Source organism: Eleutherodactylus coqui, chromosome 6 (assembly GCF_035609145.1).
Source record: "Eleutherodactylus coqui strain aEleCoq1 chromosome 6, aEleCoq1.hap1, whole genome shotgun sequence".
NCBI classification, from domain to species: domain Eukaryota; kingdom Metazoa; phylum Chordata; class Amphibia; order Anura; family Eleutherodactylidae; genus Eleutherodactylus; species Eleutherodactylus coqui.
The window spans coordinates 149,879,083-149,899,205 of NC_089842.1; the positions used below are offsets into that span (position 1 = coordinate 149,879,083).

At 41.5% G+C, this 20,123-nt stretch overlaps 1 protein-coding gene across 1 annotated transcript in view; it reads left to right on the top strand.

Moving 5' to 3' along the window:
* Window positions 1-20,123, top strand: part of BEGAIN (brain enriched guanylate kinase associated) — a 181,624-nt gene that overhangs the window by 155,160 nt on the left and 6,341 nt on the right. The window contains exons 5-6 of the mRNA XM_066572405.1: window positions 15,779-15,886; window positions 19,425-19,508. Of these exons, the coding sequence (XP_066428502.1) occupies window positions 15,779-15,886; window positions 19,425-19,508 (192 nt within the window). The remainder of the gene's footprint in view (window positions 1-15,778; window positions 15,887-19,424; window positions 19,509-20,123) is intronic.

Here is a 20,123-nt window from a genome sequence, read left to right on the forward strand (position 1 = left end):
CCCAATGTGCAGCATGGTCCAGAATCTTGATGATACACCTCTCATTATAAGTGTGATTTCCAGAATATTCTCCTTACTGTATGTTATTAAGTTGCACTCTTCACTTCCTAAATAAACACAGCGGCTCATCCTGTAGAATGTGACTCATTTGCAGGTAATTATTGTCCCATGAGAGAATTAGCTGCGATTTCTGTATTAAGTGCAAATTAGATTTTCCATATTGAACAAATAATGTGGGAAATTCATCCTTTTATTTTATTTAAGTAATTAGGTTAACGACTGTTTAAGATGTTGGAGACTCAGGTCAATTGCATCAACCTGATTGCATATCTATTTCAACTCAAAGAATAAGCGAATATTAAACCATATAGCCAAAGTATTAAGGCTCATTTAAACGCAAAGACAATCTTCCAAACGACTGAAAGATTGACAGTTCTAGTGATCATTTTGCATTAGTACCAATGGGCACTAATGCACTTTATCAGCTTCATTTGTATGTAAATAAGCCTCCAGCAGCTGTTTGCAAATCCCAGCATGTGGCCTGGACTTTGCACTTAGCTGCACTGTGCTCACAGTGACTACCACGGGCTGTCAGCTGAATACAATGTAATGAACTGCTCCCATTGAAAACACAGCCTGAGATACCTGCTATCTCTCTCCAGCTAAATGATGAATTTTATGTTCACCTAAAAGTCATTGTTCAGCCGACGAGTGAAAGATGAAAGTGTTTACATGCAATGTTAATTATCACTCAAAGGCCATCATTTGAATGAATTTTGAGCGATAATCGTTGCATGTAAATGGGGCTTCAGCTATATCTACAAACAGTGAGCCTAATACTATAATACTGTCTCATATCTACAAGAATATAACAACTATAATACTCCCTCCTATGTAGAAGAATATAACTACTATAATACTGTCTCCTACGTACAAGAATATAACTAATATAATACTGCCCCCTATGTACAAGAATATAACTACTATAATACTGCTCCTATGTACAAGAATATAACTACTATAACACTGCCCCCTATGTACAAGAATATAACTACTATTTTACTGCTCCTATGTACAAGTATATAACTACTATAATACTGCCCTCCTATGTACAAGAATATAACTACTGTAATACTGCCCCCTATGTACAAGAGTATAACTACTGTAATACTGCCTCCTATATACAAGAATATAACAACTATAATACTGCCTCCTATGTACAAGAATATAACTACTATAATACTGCTCCTACGTACAAGAATATAACTACTATAATACTATCTCCTATGTACAATAATATAACCACTATCATACTGCTCCTATGTACAAGAATATAACTACTATAATACTGTCCCTATGTACAAGAATATATCTGCTATAATACTGCTTCTATGTACAAGTATATAACTACTATAATACTGCCCTTCTAGGTACAAGAATATAACTACTATAATACTGCCTCCTATGTACAAGAATATAACTACTATAATACTGCCTCCTATGTACAAGAATATAACTACTATAATACTGTCCCCTATGTACAAGAATATAACTAGTAGAATATTGCTCCCTATGTACAAGGATATAACTACTATAATACTGCACCCTATGTACAAGAATATAACTACTATAATACTGCCCCTATGTACAAGAATATAACTACTATAATACTACTCCCTATGTACAAGAATATAACTACTATAATACTGCCCCCTATGTACAAGAATATAACTACTATAATACTGCCGCATATGTACAAGAATATAACTGCTATAATACTGCCCCTATGTACAAAAATATAACTACTATAATACTGCCCCTATGTACAAGAATATAACTACTATAATACTGCCTCCTATGTACAGGAATATAACTACTATAATACTGCTCCCTATTTACAAGAATATAACTACTATAATACTGCTCCTATGTACAGGGATACTACTATAATACTGCCCTCCTATGTACAAGAATATAACTACTATAATACTGCCTCCTATGTACAAGAATATAACCACTATAATACTGCCTCCTATGTATGAGAATATAACTACTATAATACTGCCCTCTATGTACAAGAATATAACTACTATAATACTGCCCCTATGTACAAGAATATAACTACTATAATACTGCTCCTATGTACAAGAATATAACTCTATAATACTGCCCCCTATGTACAAGAATATAACTACCATAATACTGCCCCCTATGTACAGGAATATAACTACTATAATACTGCCCCCTATGTACACGAATATAACTACTATAATACTGCCCCCTATGTACAAGAATATAACTACTATAATACTGCCCCCAGGTACAAGAATATAACTACTATAATACTGTCTCCTATGTACAAGAATATAACCACTATAATACTGCCCCCTATGTACAAGAATATTACTGCTATAATACTGCCTCCTATGTACAAGAATATAACTACTATAATACTGCCCCCCGGTACAAGAATATAACCACTATAATACTGCCCCCTATGTACAAGAATATAACTACTATATTAGTGCCTCCTATGTATAAGAGTATAACTACTATAATACTGCCCCCTATGTACAAGAATATAACTACTATAATTCAGCCCCCTATGTACAAGAATATAACCACTATAATACTGCCCCCTATGTACAACAATATAACAACTATAATACTGTCTCCTATGTACAAGAATATAACCACTATAATACTGCCCCCTATGTACAAGAATATAACCACTATAATACTGCCCCCTATGTACAAGAATATAACTGCTATAATACTGCCTCCTATGTACAAGAATATAACTACTATAATACTGCCCCCTATGTACAAGAATATAACTACTATATTAGTGCCTCCTATGTATAAGAGTATAACTACAGTGTTGTCCCGCGCCAAAACGGGTTTGTTTTTTTTTTCAAACCCCCCCCCCCCCCCCCCGTTCGCCGCGAGACAACCCCGATGCAGGGGTTAAAAAAGAACACCGGAGAGCGCTTACCTGAATCCCCGCGCTCCGGTGACTTCTTACTTACCTGATGAAGATGGCCGCGGGGATCTTCTCACTCGGTGGACCGCAGGGCTTCTGTGCGGTCCATTGCCGATTCCAGCCTCCTGATTGGCTGGAATCGGCACGTGACGGGGCGGAGCTACTCGGAGACGGCATCCAGCACGAGCAGCCCCATTGAAAAAAGAAGAAGACCGGGACTGCGCAAGCGCGGCTAATTTGGCCATTAGACGGCGAAAATTAGTCGGCTCCATGGAAACGAGGACGCTAGCAACGGAGCAGGTAAGTGAAAAACTTTTTATAACTTCTGTATGGCTCATAATTAATGCACAATGTACATTACAAAGTGCATTAATATGGCCATACAGAAGTGTATACCCCACTTGCTGCCGCGAGACAACCCCTTTAATGCTCCCCTCTGTATGCAGGACTACATCCACCATTATACTGCCACCATTTGCAAGAAGATGATTAGAATATAATTACACCAGAACATATCTGATTGTGGCTTTAGTTGTAGCTGGAGTACATGACCTGGTACAACGGCATAAGCCATACAAAACGATAAAGTATTTGCACACTTATGAGCATTAATACATTTGAACTTACGCTGTACATAGTTAGATGTTGTCAAGCCGTATTGGTAAATGCAGCAATGTAATCTGCACTTTCATTATTGCCAGTGATTCCAGGTGGAAATTGCAAACACATTAATAATAATAATCTTTATGTTTATTTGTGTAGCTTCACTGCTAAACTGTAAACCTTACATAAGATGCTGAGTATTTTTGCAAATACTTGGCTTTAATTATACTGATTGAGTCACATGATATATCCATTTCATAACCATAGCTGCTAGTTGCTCAAGTAGACAAGACTGTGGTTTATTTATGCTTTGTCTGACACATGACCTAACAGCTTGATGCTATGTGTGATTTTGTCATCCAAGCTCCAATACTGCTGTAACCTAGTACCAGGAAATCATTAGACTTCTCCATTCACATCAAAAGCTACAATTAGAAACCACAATATGTAACATTGTATACAGGGGCGTAACTATAGAGGATGCAGGAGATGCGGTTGCACCCGGGCCCAGGAGCCTTAGGGGGCCCATAAGGCCTCTCTTCTCCATATAGGGAGCCCAGTACTATGAGTAAAGCATTATAGTTGGGGGCCCCGTTACAGGTTTTGCATTGGGGCCCGGGAGCTTCAAGTTACGCCTCTGATTGTATACATAGCTGGCTTTCTGTTGTTAGTCTCCTTTAAGTTCTTACTTTGTTGTCCCCAAATCTGTTTATTGTATAATAGTGTATTAATGTTGTAGAGCAACATCCTATACTGATAGTCCATGTCGCTCATCATCTACTGGGCACTGGGCTCCCACTCTGAAGCTTGTTGTTGTGCTGTACATCTTTCATGGCAAGTTATAAGTAATAATAACTCTACTAATCAGAGGAAACACAAAGAAAATAAGACATTATATACAGTATTAAACTAATAAACAATGTGAACAATAGAGCCTAGGGCCTTGCTCACAAGAGCTTACAGTCTATGAGGAAATAAGGGTGATACATGAGGTACAACTACAAGTGCTTGTTCTGCATAATGTTCCAACCATCTTTTATATAACTAGGGCAGTATACATAAAGCTGAATGAGCCAGTTACTATCCAGAGGTTTCGGGGATATTGTTAAATGAGGGGGTTAGGTTCTGAGAAGGAATGCAGAAGAGGGGTAAAAGGAAAAATGTTAGATTAGGGAATATGACAGACCTCTCTAAAGAGATCTGGTTTTGTTGTTGTTGTTAGTAGTTCCCGACTCTTGGGGACCCTGAAGGCGAGCTCCCTCCATGTTTTTCGGTTTTGCACTGCTTCTTTCAGTTGTCTGATATCTTTGCCAGTAACAGCTTGGACAGTATTAAGCCATCGCGTTCTTTGGCAACCAGTTCTGCTTAAAACTGTGGACATTGGAGATTCACCTGATTGTGCAGGGTAGCACATTCCAGAGAACTGGTGCAGCTTTAGAAAAATCTTGAAGATGGGATGGGAGGTTCAGATTCAAGAGGAAGTTTTTGTCAGGTCATTAGCAAAGTGGAGATCACTACTAGGGTGTTAGAGATGAGGGAGGAGATATAGGAAGGTGCAGCACTGTGGAGAGCTCTATAGATGACAGTGATGAGTTTAAAGTGACCCTTCAGTCCTGGACAAACAGATGGCCACACCAGTTCTCTGACTACCTGATGCACATTGTGTATTAGTATTCATCATTAATCTAAAACACTACATGCTACTTTGATTGGCCAGTGCTGACCTTGTGAGCACTACTGGCCAGTCAGAACACCATGGAATATCTTGGACTACCAATCCATACTAATACACAGTGTGAATCAGGTAGACAAAGAAATGGTGTGGCCATCTTCGTTTGTTCAGGACTGCATGGTTGCTTTAAATTGTATCTGATAGTGGATGGGCAGCCAGTACAATGACCGACACAGGGTGGAGGCATCAATGTAGCCGTTAGATAAGAAGATGAGCCTGGCTGCTGCATTCAGTATAGAATGGAGAGGGGGGAATTCAGTGAGAGGAAGACTAATCGGTAGCAAGCCAAGAGTGGAGCGGGGCAGCAATGTACAGACTTGATGTATCCAGAGTAAGAAAAGGGCGGATGAGAAGAATGGATGAAGAGTGATGGGCTAAAGATGACCAGAGAGTGGATAAAGGCTGTTATTATTTTGCTCTACTAGATTTCTGAAGACTGTAATAGGCACGATGATATATGATATACCGACTGTAGAAGCAGTAGAAAATATTGACTCTCAGGCAACCTGATTTATTGCAAATTAATTACTATACATCCCCATGATTACTTCACATAGCAGCCAAGCTGTACATGTATACCAAATGTAGGCTGCAGTTTGGGACTCCTACATAACTGGGCTGAACCCCCTGCTAAGCTCAGATACCGGTTAGCTTATTTCAGCACCTAAATTGGCTTTGACATTTTGCCATATCATCATTTTGCCCCCCATTATCCAGTTTAGCCTTTTGAATCCCAGCAGTTTCCACTGTTGGATAGTATGATTTCAGCTTTTGGGGTAACTGGCGTATGACAGGTGATTTAACTCAAGATCAAAACAAAAATATAAAAATTCATTAGAAATACATTATAACATTATATGAGTTTGGGGGGAAGGGGATCAACTATAGATTATGATATTTCTACCTAATTACTTTTTATGACCCCCACGTATAGTAGAGAACCCTTAACTGTAGTGGACAAATTACAGAATGGTGTATGAAGGTGTGGTATGGGGCCAAATATTAGAGATGTACTAGTAGGGGTGGAAGATAAGCTGATGCAGTGAACACAAGGCTACCTATAGCCAAAGTAGAAAGACTGTAGAGTTTATATTGTTGGGAGGGCACTCTGGAATTGTTAATGGGGAAAAGGGTAGTCTCTGGCTGGATGGCTGTGAATGGGGCCAGTTTCTCTGGCTCAGGCGTTATGTGTGGAGGCAGTCTCTTTCGCTCAGGCGCTGTGTGCGGAGGCAGCCTCTTTGGCTCAGGCGCTGTGTGTGGAGGCAGTCTCTTTGGCTTAGGCGCTGTGTGTGGAGGCTGTCTCTTTGGCTCAGGCGCTGTGTGTGGAGGCAGTCTCTTTGGCTCAGGCGCTGTGTGTGGAGGCAGTCTCTCTGGCTCAGGCGCTGTTTGTGGAGGCAGTCTCTCTGGCTCAGGCGCTGTTTGTAGAGGCAGTCTCTCTGGCTGGATCGTTGTGAATGAAAGCAGTCTCTCTGCCTTAGATGCCATATAAGAAGGCAGTGTCTCTGGCTGGTGCCCTGTGTATTGGGGCAGTCTTTGGCATAATATTAATGGGGGCACATTGGAACTATATATGGTTGTCTTTATGAAGGTGGGGCCATCTTTTCCTTTGCATCCTGCATTTGGGATCTTCCTGAACCCTGTTCTCAAATGTTGGTAACTCAGGTATTAGGGGATTCTTGTTAATACAACTTTCTGATAAATTAGCGGGGGCCAAAACACTATTTTAAGCCAATGCACATATTTTTTTAATACTAGATCCATCCACAAATCACCTCCGTCCTCTTAACAGAACGAAACACCGTTCAGGTAATGTAATCACAGACATAAAGCTATTACGCTGGTGTCTCTAAGGAGGCTTTGGCCGTAACTTTGGAAGTTGTCATATTTTGTAGTAAATTAAAGTATCGAGACTCCATATGCTTTATTGTTTGTTCCTATATCCCTGACTAATGATTAATCATTATAATCCATCTCCTGTGTTGTTGCTAGGCAACCCAGAGACTCAAATGACATATATATAACTCTCTGTAGCTGTAACGGATTCCTCACTGTTATATTATGCTGTGATGTGATTACCATGTCAAGAAGATTTTTTGATTCATAGACAAGTATTTTCCAAATTCCTGCAGATTCAGGGATTTTCCAATAGGGGTCTAAAGGGGAAATTGTGCCCTTGGCCACTGCTAGTCTTCCCCAAACAGAAACATGTGGTTCCTAGTAAAAGCACAAGTACTAGAGACCCTGCAATTTACTAATTTTGGTGCTATCATACTGAATATTTTCAGTTTATGCCACCGAATAGATTGCTCGTTCCTGGTCCTAAACTGGTCCATTCAATGTGCTGTAACAAGCACTGGAATCACAGATCAGATTTGGGGACCTGACAATAATGAATGAAAGTGGCCCAAGGGTCATAGGAAGAGCAAGAAGCGGAATCAAACAGGCCCTTTGATTAAGGCGACTAATCCCATTACGGGGTGCCTACAGCAAACTTCACATTGCCCTCTCCTCTCATTATGGTGCCTGGTAAAGATGAGCGAGCGTACTCGCTAAGGCAAACTACTCGAGTGAGTAGTGCCTTATGCGAGTACCTGCCCGCTTGTCTCTAAAGATTCGGGTGCTGGCGGGGGAGAGCGGTGAGGAACGTGGGTGGGGGGAGATCTCTCTCTCACTCTTCCTCCCCCCCCCCCCCCCCCCCCCGCTCCTCCCTGCTTACTCCCGCAACTCACCGCTCTCCCTGCCGACACCCAAATCTTTTGAGATGAGCGGGCAGGTACTCGCATAAGGCACTACTCGCTCGAGTAGTTTGCCTTAGCGAGTACGCTCGCTCATCTCTAGTGTCTGGTTTTACCATCCTGAATAGAAGGGCTGGGAGTTTTCATTCCCTCTGCATTCTTTCTCTATGAGTCTTGGGCTGCCCCCTGGTTTACTAACAATGTAGCTCTTCTGTAAGGGAGTCTGGCCCACATTCATACTACCCAGTAGTAAAGGGGATGAAACAAACTAGGTCTGGTCCCCCTAACTCTAAATGCCCTATGGCTTTGCCTCATGCCCCGTTTCATCTGAGTGCTGTGAGTGCTGTGTGTTCCTAAGGCTTCCTGGTTGCATAATGATTAGTACATAGTCAGTACAATAGAGTGGTGGACACGGTAAAAAGTTTTGATTTCTCTTAAATTCTCAGTATAATCTTTAACTCTTTGACAAAGATAATCTAAAGAGGAAACTGTTAATTAACGTCTTCATCCCATCCTCAAACACTTAGGTCACCCTCACATTTGGCAGAAAGTTTTACTACTACAAAATGCCCATATGCTAGATATGTATTTTGCTTCTTTTTTGCCCCATAATTGCTAATTGGAAAAATCTGTAGCAAAATCCACATGTAATACATGGAAATTGGGGTACAGATTTTGGTATGACAAAAATTTCTGACCTGAGTGTAAGCATCCTTGGGATATGTCCACACAGGGCGGATTTTCCGTGTGGACTTTCTGCATGGAAAATTCACAGCATTTATAGTAGCAGCAAAGTCGATGAGATTATCAAAATGTCGTCTACAAGCTGCTTTAAAAATCTGAGGCGGAAATTGACATGTGGTGCGGAATTTAAATCCACAGCATGTCAATTATAGCACTTTTTGGGGTGCAGATTCCACCCTTCAAATGAGGTAGTAAATTCCACGTCAAAATTTGCACCAAGTAGTGCAGTTTTTGATGTGGAGTTTGTGCTTCGGAATGTCCATTGCGAACACCTTGTAACAATATCTCCCCTATGTGGACATATAAAGAAAAAACAAATCAGGGAGAGCGCCTTACACATGGGTAGGGTAATAAAAAATGAATCCAATCCACTTACCCGGTGCTAGGTGGAACAACATAAATTATGTCCCACCTACACCTGGAGTCCAAGTCGGCCTTCAGTAGGTTTCTTTTTTGTGAAGATCCTCTGTATAATCCAAAAAAAATGTGTGTGTATTGGATAGCTACACGTTATAATTTTGGAGAGCAGCAGCTATAAAGAAAACCCCAGTTCTCCGGCATAAAAATGGGGATAGTGCAATATAAAAAAGAAAAAAAGGATCTTTATCTAGCTGCGCTCCATCACAGGACCTCAAGGGCATATAGGGAATAAGCTTCCACAATAAGGTAGTTAGAAAGCTCAGTTTAATCCCATAGACATATAGTAACAATATAAATAAAATAACAGGTTTATAGTACCTCTACTAACAAAAATGCAACGCGTTTCTGCGTCATCTGACGCCTTTGTCAAGCATAAAATCATTACATCCCTTCTCACATAATCGTTAATTAAGGTATGTTGCTGTCTATATATGTGAGGTAGAGGTACTATAAACCTGTTACTTTATTTATATTGTTACTATATGTCTATGGGATTAAACTGAGCTTTCTAACTACCTTATTGTGGAAGCTTATTCCCTATATGCCCTTGAGGTCCTGTGACGGAGCGCAGCTAGATAAAGATCCTTTTTTTCTTTTTCTATGTGGACATATGCTAAGGAGGGAATCAATTAACCCTGAAGTTTCATACACTGGTCATAGTATTATTTGTGCTAGAGTAAGATGCGCCTAATTCATTATAAGCACACACGTTACTAAATGAAGCATAGCGCTGGCCTCCTTGGACGAGTCAGATCTTTGCCAGCTACAGTATGAGGTGGCGTTCATTCATACTATAGTTTACACTAGTTTTGGCATAAAGTATAATAAATTTGTCAAGCCATGGAAGGCCCTACACTAATCCCAACCCACTTTACAGAAAAGAGGCGAATGCAACTTAAAAAGAAAAAAAAAAGTCAGAAATATTTTAACAAAACAGGCGTGTGCCAAAATTCTGACATCTCCTGTACTAAAATTATCCTCGCTCCCCCAAAAAATTATTGAAGGCAGTTTATATCACATCATAAACAAAATGATCCAATATCAAGGAGTTGAGGACTGAGACATTCATGTAACCGTGTATTTACAGAAAGATTTATCATCCACAGCAAAATGGGCGAAGTAGTGGAAGTTAAAGGGGTGGTCTCGCGAAACCAAGTGGGGTTATACACTTCCGTATGGCCATATTAATGCACTTTGTAATATACATCGTGCATTAAATATGAGCCATACAGAAGTTATTCACTTACCTGCTCCGTTGCTAGCGTCCTCGTCTCCATGGTTCCGTCTAAATTCGCTGGCAGCTTGCTTTTTTAGACGCGCTTGCGCAGTCCGGTCTTCTCCTTTCAGCACGAGCCGCTTCAGTGTGCTCCCCGCTACAGCTCTTCTGCGCATGCGCAGACGAGCTGTCACTGCTCGGGAGCGCGCTGGAGCGGCCATTCTGTACCATCCTCTGTTAGAGGAAGGTGCAGAGCCGCCCAGCTGTCCGGAGAAGCCGTCCAGCTGTCCTGCCGTCCAGGTAAGTGATGGGCCGGGGGGCTGTCGTCGCTGTCGCTGCGATGGGGGGGGGCTGTCGCTGCGCCGGGGGGGGGGCTGCCGCTGCGATGGGGGGGCTGTCGCTAGGCCGGGGGGGGGCTGCCGCTGCGATGGGGGGGCTCCGGAACCTAGCGCTGGGCTCCGGAACCTAGCGCTGGGCTCCGGGGCCTTCACCTGGGCTGAGGGTCTAGCGCTGGGGAGCCGGGAGCGTAGCGCTGGGGAGCCGGGGGCTAGCGCCGGTTACCTGCTGCCTGGCGGTGGGTGACTGGTCGGCGGCTGCGGGGCGTCTGGTCGGCGGCTGCGGGGCGTCTGGTCGGCGGCTGCGGGGCGTCCGGTTGCCATGGAGACACAGCTGGCAGCGTCTCGGGAGCGCGCACGTCGGGCTGCAGCGAGCGACGGGGAAAGAGCCGGCGGCCATCTTGGGGAAACTTTTATAAGTTGCTGAAACGCTGGAACGGTAAGTACAAACCAGCTAGGAAAGTCATTTACAGGGGTAATTAGTAATGTATGTTTAATTAGGGGGACTGGGCAAAAAAAAAAAATCACTGCTTCCTCGAGACATCTCCTTTAAGTTAGACTCTTATTGGAAACCTGTCACTTAACCGAGAGGTCCCCAACTCCAGTCCTCAGGGACCACCAACAGGTCATGTTTTCAGGATATCCTATGGCAAGAACACCGCTGGCAATGTCTGAGGCACCGACAATAATTACATCACCTGTGCAACACTGAGGAAATCCTGAAAACATGACCTGTTGGCGGTCCCTGAGGACTGGAGTTGGGGAACACTGACCTAACCTCATACATTGTAGCTTATATATTCTCATGGGGGCATGTAGGCACATGTAAGGCTGCTCTGAGACATAATATTCTTATTGCTACTTTTGCAAAAAAGACTCTCTCTACGAGTGGACACAAGAGCCATTTCTTCTCCATAAGAAAAGTCAGTCATGTTGGCTATTTTTGGCCAATTTTCTGTTTGTTTTCTCTTAAAATACGTGGCATGAGGTTTTGGGCAGAGTCTAAAGGTACCTTTACATGGGACAACCCTTGGCCAAATAGTTGCTTGAAAGCGTGAATGCAAACAATAATCATGCGATGTAAACACAGCCATCACCAAGTCGCTCACTAGTCGCTAGTCGTTTTGTTTCAGCTTACCTAAAAAACATTGAACTTGATCACAAATGAGCTTGTGAACGAATATGCATGGAAATTCTCCCTACAAACGATATGTCGGCAAACAACTAATAAACAATAAGTGCTCTGTGTAAAAGCAAATGAACGACTTTTATTTGTACACTTTAGTGACTTTCCTGAGTGACTACCTGAATGATAGTTGCTTAGTGTAAAGGTACCCCAACTCCTCCAGGTTTGGTATGTGGCAGTCATAACATGACGGTGCTTTATTCTACATGAGTGGGACGTATATCTTTTAGACTACACTTTGTCCTTTAGGAGCCAAATAGATCTTAAAAGATTGTTCCAAGAAAAACATATCAACTGTATTAAACCTAGCCCAGGGCCCAATGGGTGTGGAAGATGCTCCGGGAATGTAGAGGTGTAGCAATGACTAACATGACTGGCACATCCTGATAACTCGATGTACAGCATTGTAATTGAGTTATCATAACACATTAAATGTCAAGTTAATGTTTGCTGCATCTGTACACATATCTGAATCCCTGCACGATGCAACATCTGCTTAAGCCCTGCATTAAGCATAACATGGTGTATAAGTTTTACTTGAAATGTTCCGTAAGCACTTATCGACTTTTGCCAACATTTTAGAGTTTTACAAATGTGTGACTATTTTTTGAGCTGTATTCTTTAGTTACAATTAGTTACAATTTCTTCTCTATTCAAATCCAATTTTACACAATCTGACTCTTCTCTCTTCGAAGACACACTTCCTTCATCTCTTGGTTCCAATACACCAGTGTGCTCCCCCAGCTAAGCTGAAGAAGGGGTCACTTACCTCGAAACGCATGCTTGTCCTGGGTTTTAATAATAAAGAGAAGTTGGACTTCATTCATTTGCCTTTAGTCTGCAGCATTACCAGATTTTTCATATTTTAACCCTTTCCAATCCAATTTGTATTCAGATTTTCCTAGGGGGCTTACTCTTTTTCTGCCGTTACACAACGGCGCTATATGCTGGCTAAAACCAGTACTGCATGAGGTGACACGTTGGATAGGCTCCGACAGCAGAGAGGCTGGCAATATACAGTAAGAGAACCCCGACAGACGTCTTTCAACTTTGGAGCCGTACAGCCTTAAATCATAATGCCTTTAGAGGTCAGACAGTGGTTGGAAAGGGTTAAACACTACAAAGCTGTCTGGACACACAACCATTGGCACTTCAGAATTTGAAATCACATAATTCCTATGGGAACTGGATAACACGAACCACGCAGCTCCTGATCGTGTGAACGAGCAATTTCACTGCTAATTAAGCTCAAGACTTAATAGCTGGAAATCGCAGCTTCAAGCTATTTTCTCCCAAGTGTTTTACGATTTTTTTTTTGCGATGCTATTAGAGCGTGAAAAGCACGCTCGCGTGAACGAGCCCTTAGAAGGAGGCAGGTATAAATTAGCCCCATATGTTCTCACTCTTTCTGTACCATGCTGTAGTAGACGTGAAAGTCGATGGCGATCCAATTGTTAATGACCACATCGTACAAGATTCAGGTTTCAGCAGGAGATCAAGGTTCAGTAACAACCTTCCCCGTTTAATTTTCTTTCTGTGTTCAGAACAGCTCCATCACAAATGACCTATTGTCAGCCGCTGTAACACCAAACAATTTTCTCTGCATGCTGAAATCAAGGACATGCCAGTTTCCACAGCTGTGCAAGTTAAGTCCAAAACCGCAAAAATGGGAAAGGAAGAAATGCTAATAAAATGCAATCTTATTTCTTTTGGTCTGTTTCTTCTATTGGCATTTTCTAGGAAACCGTAAGATGAGTCTTCAATAAATGAGGATCCTGCAGAAATTGTGTAAAAGTAAATACATTCCGGTATAACAGGATCCTGCACTAGCTGTGATAGGCTTTTTGCAGGCAGCATTTACTAAAATTGCACTTTTGTATCCATGACTTGGATTTTTCATATGCAAATTATAGTTTATTCTGTTTGTATGGAAAAGTTACAATGTTATTGTAAACATTTTGCAGGGAGGAATTTTGGTAATGCTACTTCATATCCACTTTACAGCCACCTATAATTTGTAGTCCGTAAGCTTCATATACCGAGTATTCAGCTCTTTGAATACTATTGCTATTTTCAAAGGGCTTTCAAATGTATTTTGTAAATGAAGGAAAATAGGCGTTACAAGAAGGTAGAATAGTATATATGTTTCTGTGAACCAGGGTATAGGAAGTAGTGACTGTATCTGGGTGTTCTGTACTGACTATACACAGTAAATAGGTATGTTGCCTCCTCTTTCCAGTAGTCAGATTCCCACCATTCGCACATTGATGGACTAAACTGAAGTATAGGCAATAGAAATGAGCGAGCGTACTCGGTTTGGGTGTTTTTGGACCCAAGCACCGCTTTTTCCGAATAACTGACTACTCGGACGAAAAGATTCGGGGGGGCGGCGTGGTGGAGCGGGGGGTAGCAGTGGGGAACAGGGGGGAGCTCTCTTCCCCCCCCCCCCCCCACTCCCCTCTGCGCACCCCCGGCGCCCCTCGAATCTTTTCGACCGAGTAGTCAGTTACTCGGAAAAAGCGGTGCTCGGGTCCAAAAACACCCGAACCGAGTACGTTCGCTCATCTCTAATAGGCAATTATGGTATTTCCTGCAAAATGTCCTTTAGATAGTGCTATGCTAATATTGCTTCATTGGCATAGATGGCTGCCACCATTCACTTAGAAGGAGCTAGTCACTAATGCCATAATTGGTATTATAGCGACGACTCAGATGGAATACTGCCCCAGTGGACATACCTCCTTTCTCTATTTTCAGGTAAAAGTTGTTAACATTCTATAGCAAACATCTGTAGAGATGAGCGAACGTACTCGGATAAGCACTACTCGTCCGAGTAATGTGCTTTATCCGAGTATCGCTGTACTCGTCTTGAAAGATTCGGGGAGCGCCGCGGAGCGGGGAGCTGCAGGGGAGAGCGGGGAGGAACGGAGGGGAGATCTTTCTCTCCTTCTCTCCCGCCCGCTCTCCCCTGCTTCCCGCCGCAACTCACCTGTCAGCAGCGGCGCTCCCCGAATCTTTCAAGACGAGCGGCGAGATACTCGGATAAAGCACATTACTCGGACGAGTAGTGCTTATCCGAGTACGTTCGCTCATCTCTAAACATCTGCAAATTGGAGGATTTCATGATCCTGACCCTTTTTGGGGTGTAGGCTTCTTGACTGGGCATGGTGGATTGGGCAGTTTAGGGCATGTTTCTTTATACATCTTTTTTTCAGACTGTTTGGTACTTTACAGTCTTGGGCTTTATTCACACGAGCGTATGTTGACCGCGTTTTCACGCCCGACCGATATATGCGACCATCTGAGGAATTGGTTTTCAATGCATTCTTTCACACTGGCGAATATACAGAGCGTAAAAATGTTGCACCATAAAAAATGAAACATACGCCCCAGTGAATATACGGTGGGTAAACAGATAGTTCTGGTTGTATCTTATATCGATGTATGGCGGCGGCTGCCTTAGACTCCTATAGGAGCTGAAAAAAAAAGGGAGGGGGAGGCATTTTAGCAGCGTCCAAAAAATTTACAGGTGCCTCTATATAGGCATTGGAAGTCATTCCGAAGACTTATGCCGAGCGAGGGCTCTCTGGGGTGCGACGTATTTTTTCGCTAAAGACGTCACAACTGGTTGTGTGAATGGTTGAGAATATGCTAACTAGGCATGGGACTTGATCGCGGAAAATCATCCATTCATGTGAATTTGTAGCGCGGATGAGAAAATGCAAAAACCCATACGCTCATGTGAAGGAGCCCTTAGACGTTGTTGTTGACTTGCATTGAAAAATCACTCCTTAATAAGGACCTCCATAACTGTGTGTTTTCAGGGACAACATTATGAAGAGGAAAAAAGAGCGCTGGGTCACGAAGTGATTGCACTCAACAACCATCTGCTGGAGGCCAAGGTGACAATTGATAAACTATCAGAAGATAATGTAAGTACTTGGGCAATATCTGCTGAGCTGTACCTACTGTATGTATTATGTCACTAATCACCGATAAACTGTGCATTCATGTTCCTAACTGCTTCAATTATTTTTTTGTTTCCTTTTTTTCATGTTTTGAGCCCTTTTTGCAGGGGATGGTGTGAGGATCACTTCAGTCCTATTAGTTTAGGCAGATTCATCATTTGTATCACAAAGTTTAGGTGACCAATATGACCACTTTTTAGGTTTCCTCTTCTGTAATATGGAAAAGTTGTTTTTTATTTTAATCAACAAAATATTGGAAGAACGGGGAAAAAATGCTAACAAAGTGTAATTTTTTATTTTTTAATGTCAACTATACAGTGAGTACGATCTAATCAGCCGACTCCACCCAAACCACAAATATATGGAAGAGAGGTCAAAAAGGCAGAAAAATAAAGTGTTATAAAGTCTTCAATATACACAATACTTTCTTTCCTATGTAACTAACAAACAGGAAGGGTCTAATTTCCACGAATGTTGAAAAGATGACCCAGTCTTATAAATCAAGTTACATATACATGGTGATCATAATCCAGTTACTCAAGGGATCCCGAAGTTTATGGAAAAAGGGTAGTTTTGTCTCTAGGGATATAGGTGTGTTTTTCAAACAGTATTAAAGGGCCAGTCAGGTGATTTTTTTTCATTCAGCTAGTATTACCTTGTTTAGTTACTCCTTTCCACCTGAACATTCTTAGAGTCCATGTCTTCAGGTGGGTCAGGTGATCTCATTGTGACTGTCTAAGAATTACTTGGCTTTTTGTCTTTCAAGAAGTCACTTCTTCAGTTAGTGTAAATCTTATATGATGAAACTGCATAGACTGTACTATACAGGCTTTTCACAAGGAGGATAGAAACTTCTTCCACAGTTATTGCTAATGATGAGAAGCTCCTATCACACAGTTATGACAAAGGACATGACGGTTCATCATCCATGACTGTATATGTAGGCATTTAGCTTATATTGGGGATTATCAAGGATAATGATAATTATAGTGTCCTCCCAGCAAGCAGAGGTGGTACTTGCTCTGGCTTGTCATGTGACACTGTGCTGATACAACAAGGGATAGCTAGCACAGCACAGAGGAAGAGAAAGTGGGGAAAATCTAAACGTGAAAACAGTGTCTAATGGGTATTTGTCTGGGATGATTTAATAAATCCTGCACTGAGCAGGGGGTGGGACCCGATGACCCTGGAGGTCCCTTCCAACTCTACCATTCTATGATTCTATAAAGTATCAGACTAAATGGAACTGAGTACAATATACATAGTGGATGTCTAGAGGTGATGGGTGCAGTGATAGAAAATTATGTTTGTTTTTCTAAGATGGCCCTTTAGACAATAAGTGCTGCTTTCCCAAGTCAGCGGATTAACGTTTTTCCAGAATTTAGTTATCAATTTCTTGGAAGTAAAAATCAGTCTAGCTAGTCATTTACATTCATCAATAATATATAGCCTACCCATGACATTTAATTCTGCATCCAGATGCAGCTCAAAACTAAGGATAACAGAAATGAAACTAGCTGTTTTTAACGCATATCTACAGCATGCAGCTTGGGGTATCACCTCATCATATTAAGTAGGTCACCATTAAGAAGATTACATCTGACACTCATCTTTACTTAACCCATTTTGTACAGCATTTACAATACAATAGTTTCTATTAAGAATATAAGTCTGAATTACTTTGCCCGCTGGACTTACTGAGACATCCACTATATTTTTTCTATTTTCTGCCATTTATCCAAAGACCTCTCAGCAAGTTCAGCAGACCACTTTGTAGAATGGTAATTTGTTATATTTCCTCACAGAGCGTGCCAAGAGGATATTGTATAGTTTGAAAATAAGATTATTACCATCTTTTTTTATAAGCAAAGTTCCAACTGCTTCCATTCTCCAGAGGCAAATCATCTCTACTGACTCTTTGGGCTCGCTCTCAGCATCAGGTCTTAATTGTAGATTTGCACAAAAAACTTTTTCAGTAAATTGAATTCCCTTTGAAGGTTTATAGTCTTTTAATCCAGCAGGGTTCATAATTTGATGTATAGAATTACATTTCATTTTTCACCCACAAATACAACCGACCCATTTTCCATATTTCGATATATTTACAGAACTGTGCAAAAGTTTTAGGCGGGTGTGGAAAAAAATGCTGCAAAGTAAGAAAGTTGTAAAAATAGAAATGTTACGGGGTTTTTTTGCCAGTTAACAAAATGCAAAGTAAATGAACAAAAGAGAAATTTCAATCGAATCAATGTTTGGTGTGACCAGCCTTTGCCTTCAAAACATCATCAATTCTTCTAGGTACACTTGCACACAGTTTTTATCGGAACTCAAAAGGTTCATCCAAACATCTTGGAGAAGTAACCACAGATCTTTGTGGATGTAGGCTTGTTCAAATCCTTCTGTCTCTTTGAGATCAGGGCTCTGTGGGCCATACATCACTTCCAGGACTCCTTGTTCTTTACGCTGAAGATAGTTCTTAATGACATTGGGTCCATGTTTGGGGTCGTCCTGCTTCAGATTAAATTTGGATCCAATCAGATGCCTCCCAGATGGTGTTGAATGATGGATAAGTATCTGCCTGAAATGCAGTATTAAACTTGAAAGGAACTTCCACCATGCTTCAATGTTGCCTGCAGACAATCATTATTGTACCACTCTCCAGCCCTTCGGTGAACTGCCTTCTATTACAGCCAAACATTTCATATTTTGAATTATCAGTCCAGAGCACTGCAGTTCTTATGTTTTCATGCTTGGTGAGTTGCTTGGCCTTGTTTCTATGTCGAAGCTATGGGTTTTTCGGCAACAATTCTTCCATGAACATCACTTCTGGCCAGACATCTCCGAACAGTAGATGGGTGTACCTGGGTCCTCCTGGTTTCTGCCAGTTCTGAGCTGATTGTATTGCTGGACACTATTTTGAAGGGAAGTAAGCATGATGTGTCTTTCTTCTGCTGCACTTAGTTTCCTTAGCCGACCATTGCGTTTACAGTCTTCAACATTGTCCGTTTCATTATGCTTCTTCAAAAGAGCTTGAACGGCACATCTTGAGTCAGCTCTGAAATCTTTGCCTGGGAGAGACCTTGCTGATGAAGTGTAACTACTTTGTGTCTTGTTTCTGTGCTCAGTCTTACCATGGTGTATCACCTGTGACAGGAAACTGTCTTCCACAACCTCATCTTTGTAGCAGAGTTTTGCTGTTCCTCACCCAGTTTTAAGCCTGTTTCTGTTTCAGTTAATGACCCTGTTTCAATTTACATATGAAAATGCTGATCATTATCACCTGTTTGGTATAATTGGTTAATTAGTAATTTGCATTAAATTAATTTTTTTCATAAAGTTTCTATGAATTGTGTCATTGTTAAAGGAGCCATGTTGTTTATGGGCTGTGTCTGGTGTTTGCTTGAATTGAGCTGAGCTGCAATACCAGACATAATCTGTAGACAAGCATAGTGCTGTTACTTTTACCGTAATCTTATTTAACCTAGATATGTCATTATTTTAGGAGCTATACAGGAAAGACTGTAACCTGGCCTCTCAACTACTGCAGTGCAGCAAAAATTACTACAGAGCACACAAATTATCAGAGGTAAGACTCTTGTCACCATCCTTAAAAATGTAATATGTATCCTGACCATACAGTAGACATGATATAAGTGCATACCAAATCTCCTGACCTAGTCCCTCGCCCCTCCCTATGGTGCTCCACCCTGTTTTGCCTTCTGATAAATGATCTGTACATAAAATTTCCTATTGCCTGTGTTCCCCACCCCCTGCACCTCCTGTACCACCCTCAACCCATTTGTGTCTAACCCAATGTATCTCACATTGTAATTGTTGTATTGTTTTGCATTTATCCATGCCTAAAAGCGCTGCGGAATAAGTTGGCGCTATACAAATAAAGATTATTATTACATAAACACTGTTGTGCAGCCATGGTGCCCGAGATTAGTATTCAGAGGCCAAACATGCTGCATATTAGAAACTTGTGGCACTAGATTTTCTTTGCCACTTGAGCCACAATTCAGGACAAATACATTTACTCATCATTATTACCCTAATTCACATTTCTTCTATACACAACATAAGAGTTTTACTAGATTAAAAAGACATGGCTGGTTTCTTCCATAAACAGCGCCACACCTATCAACAGGTTGCGTGTTGTATTGCAGTCTCATTCACTTCAATGTAAATGAGCTGCAAT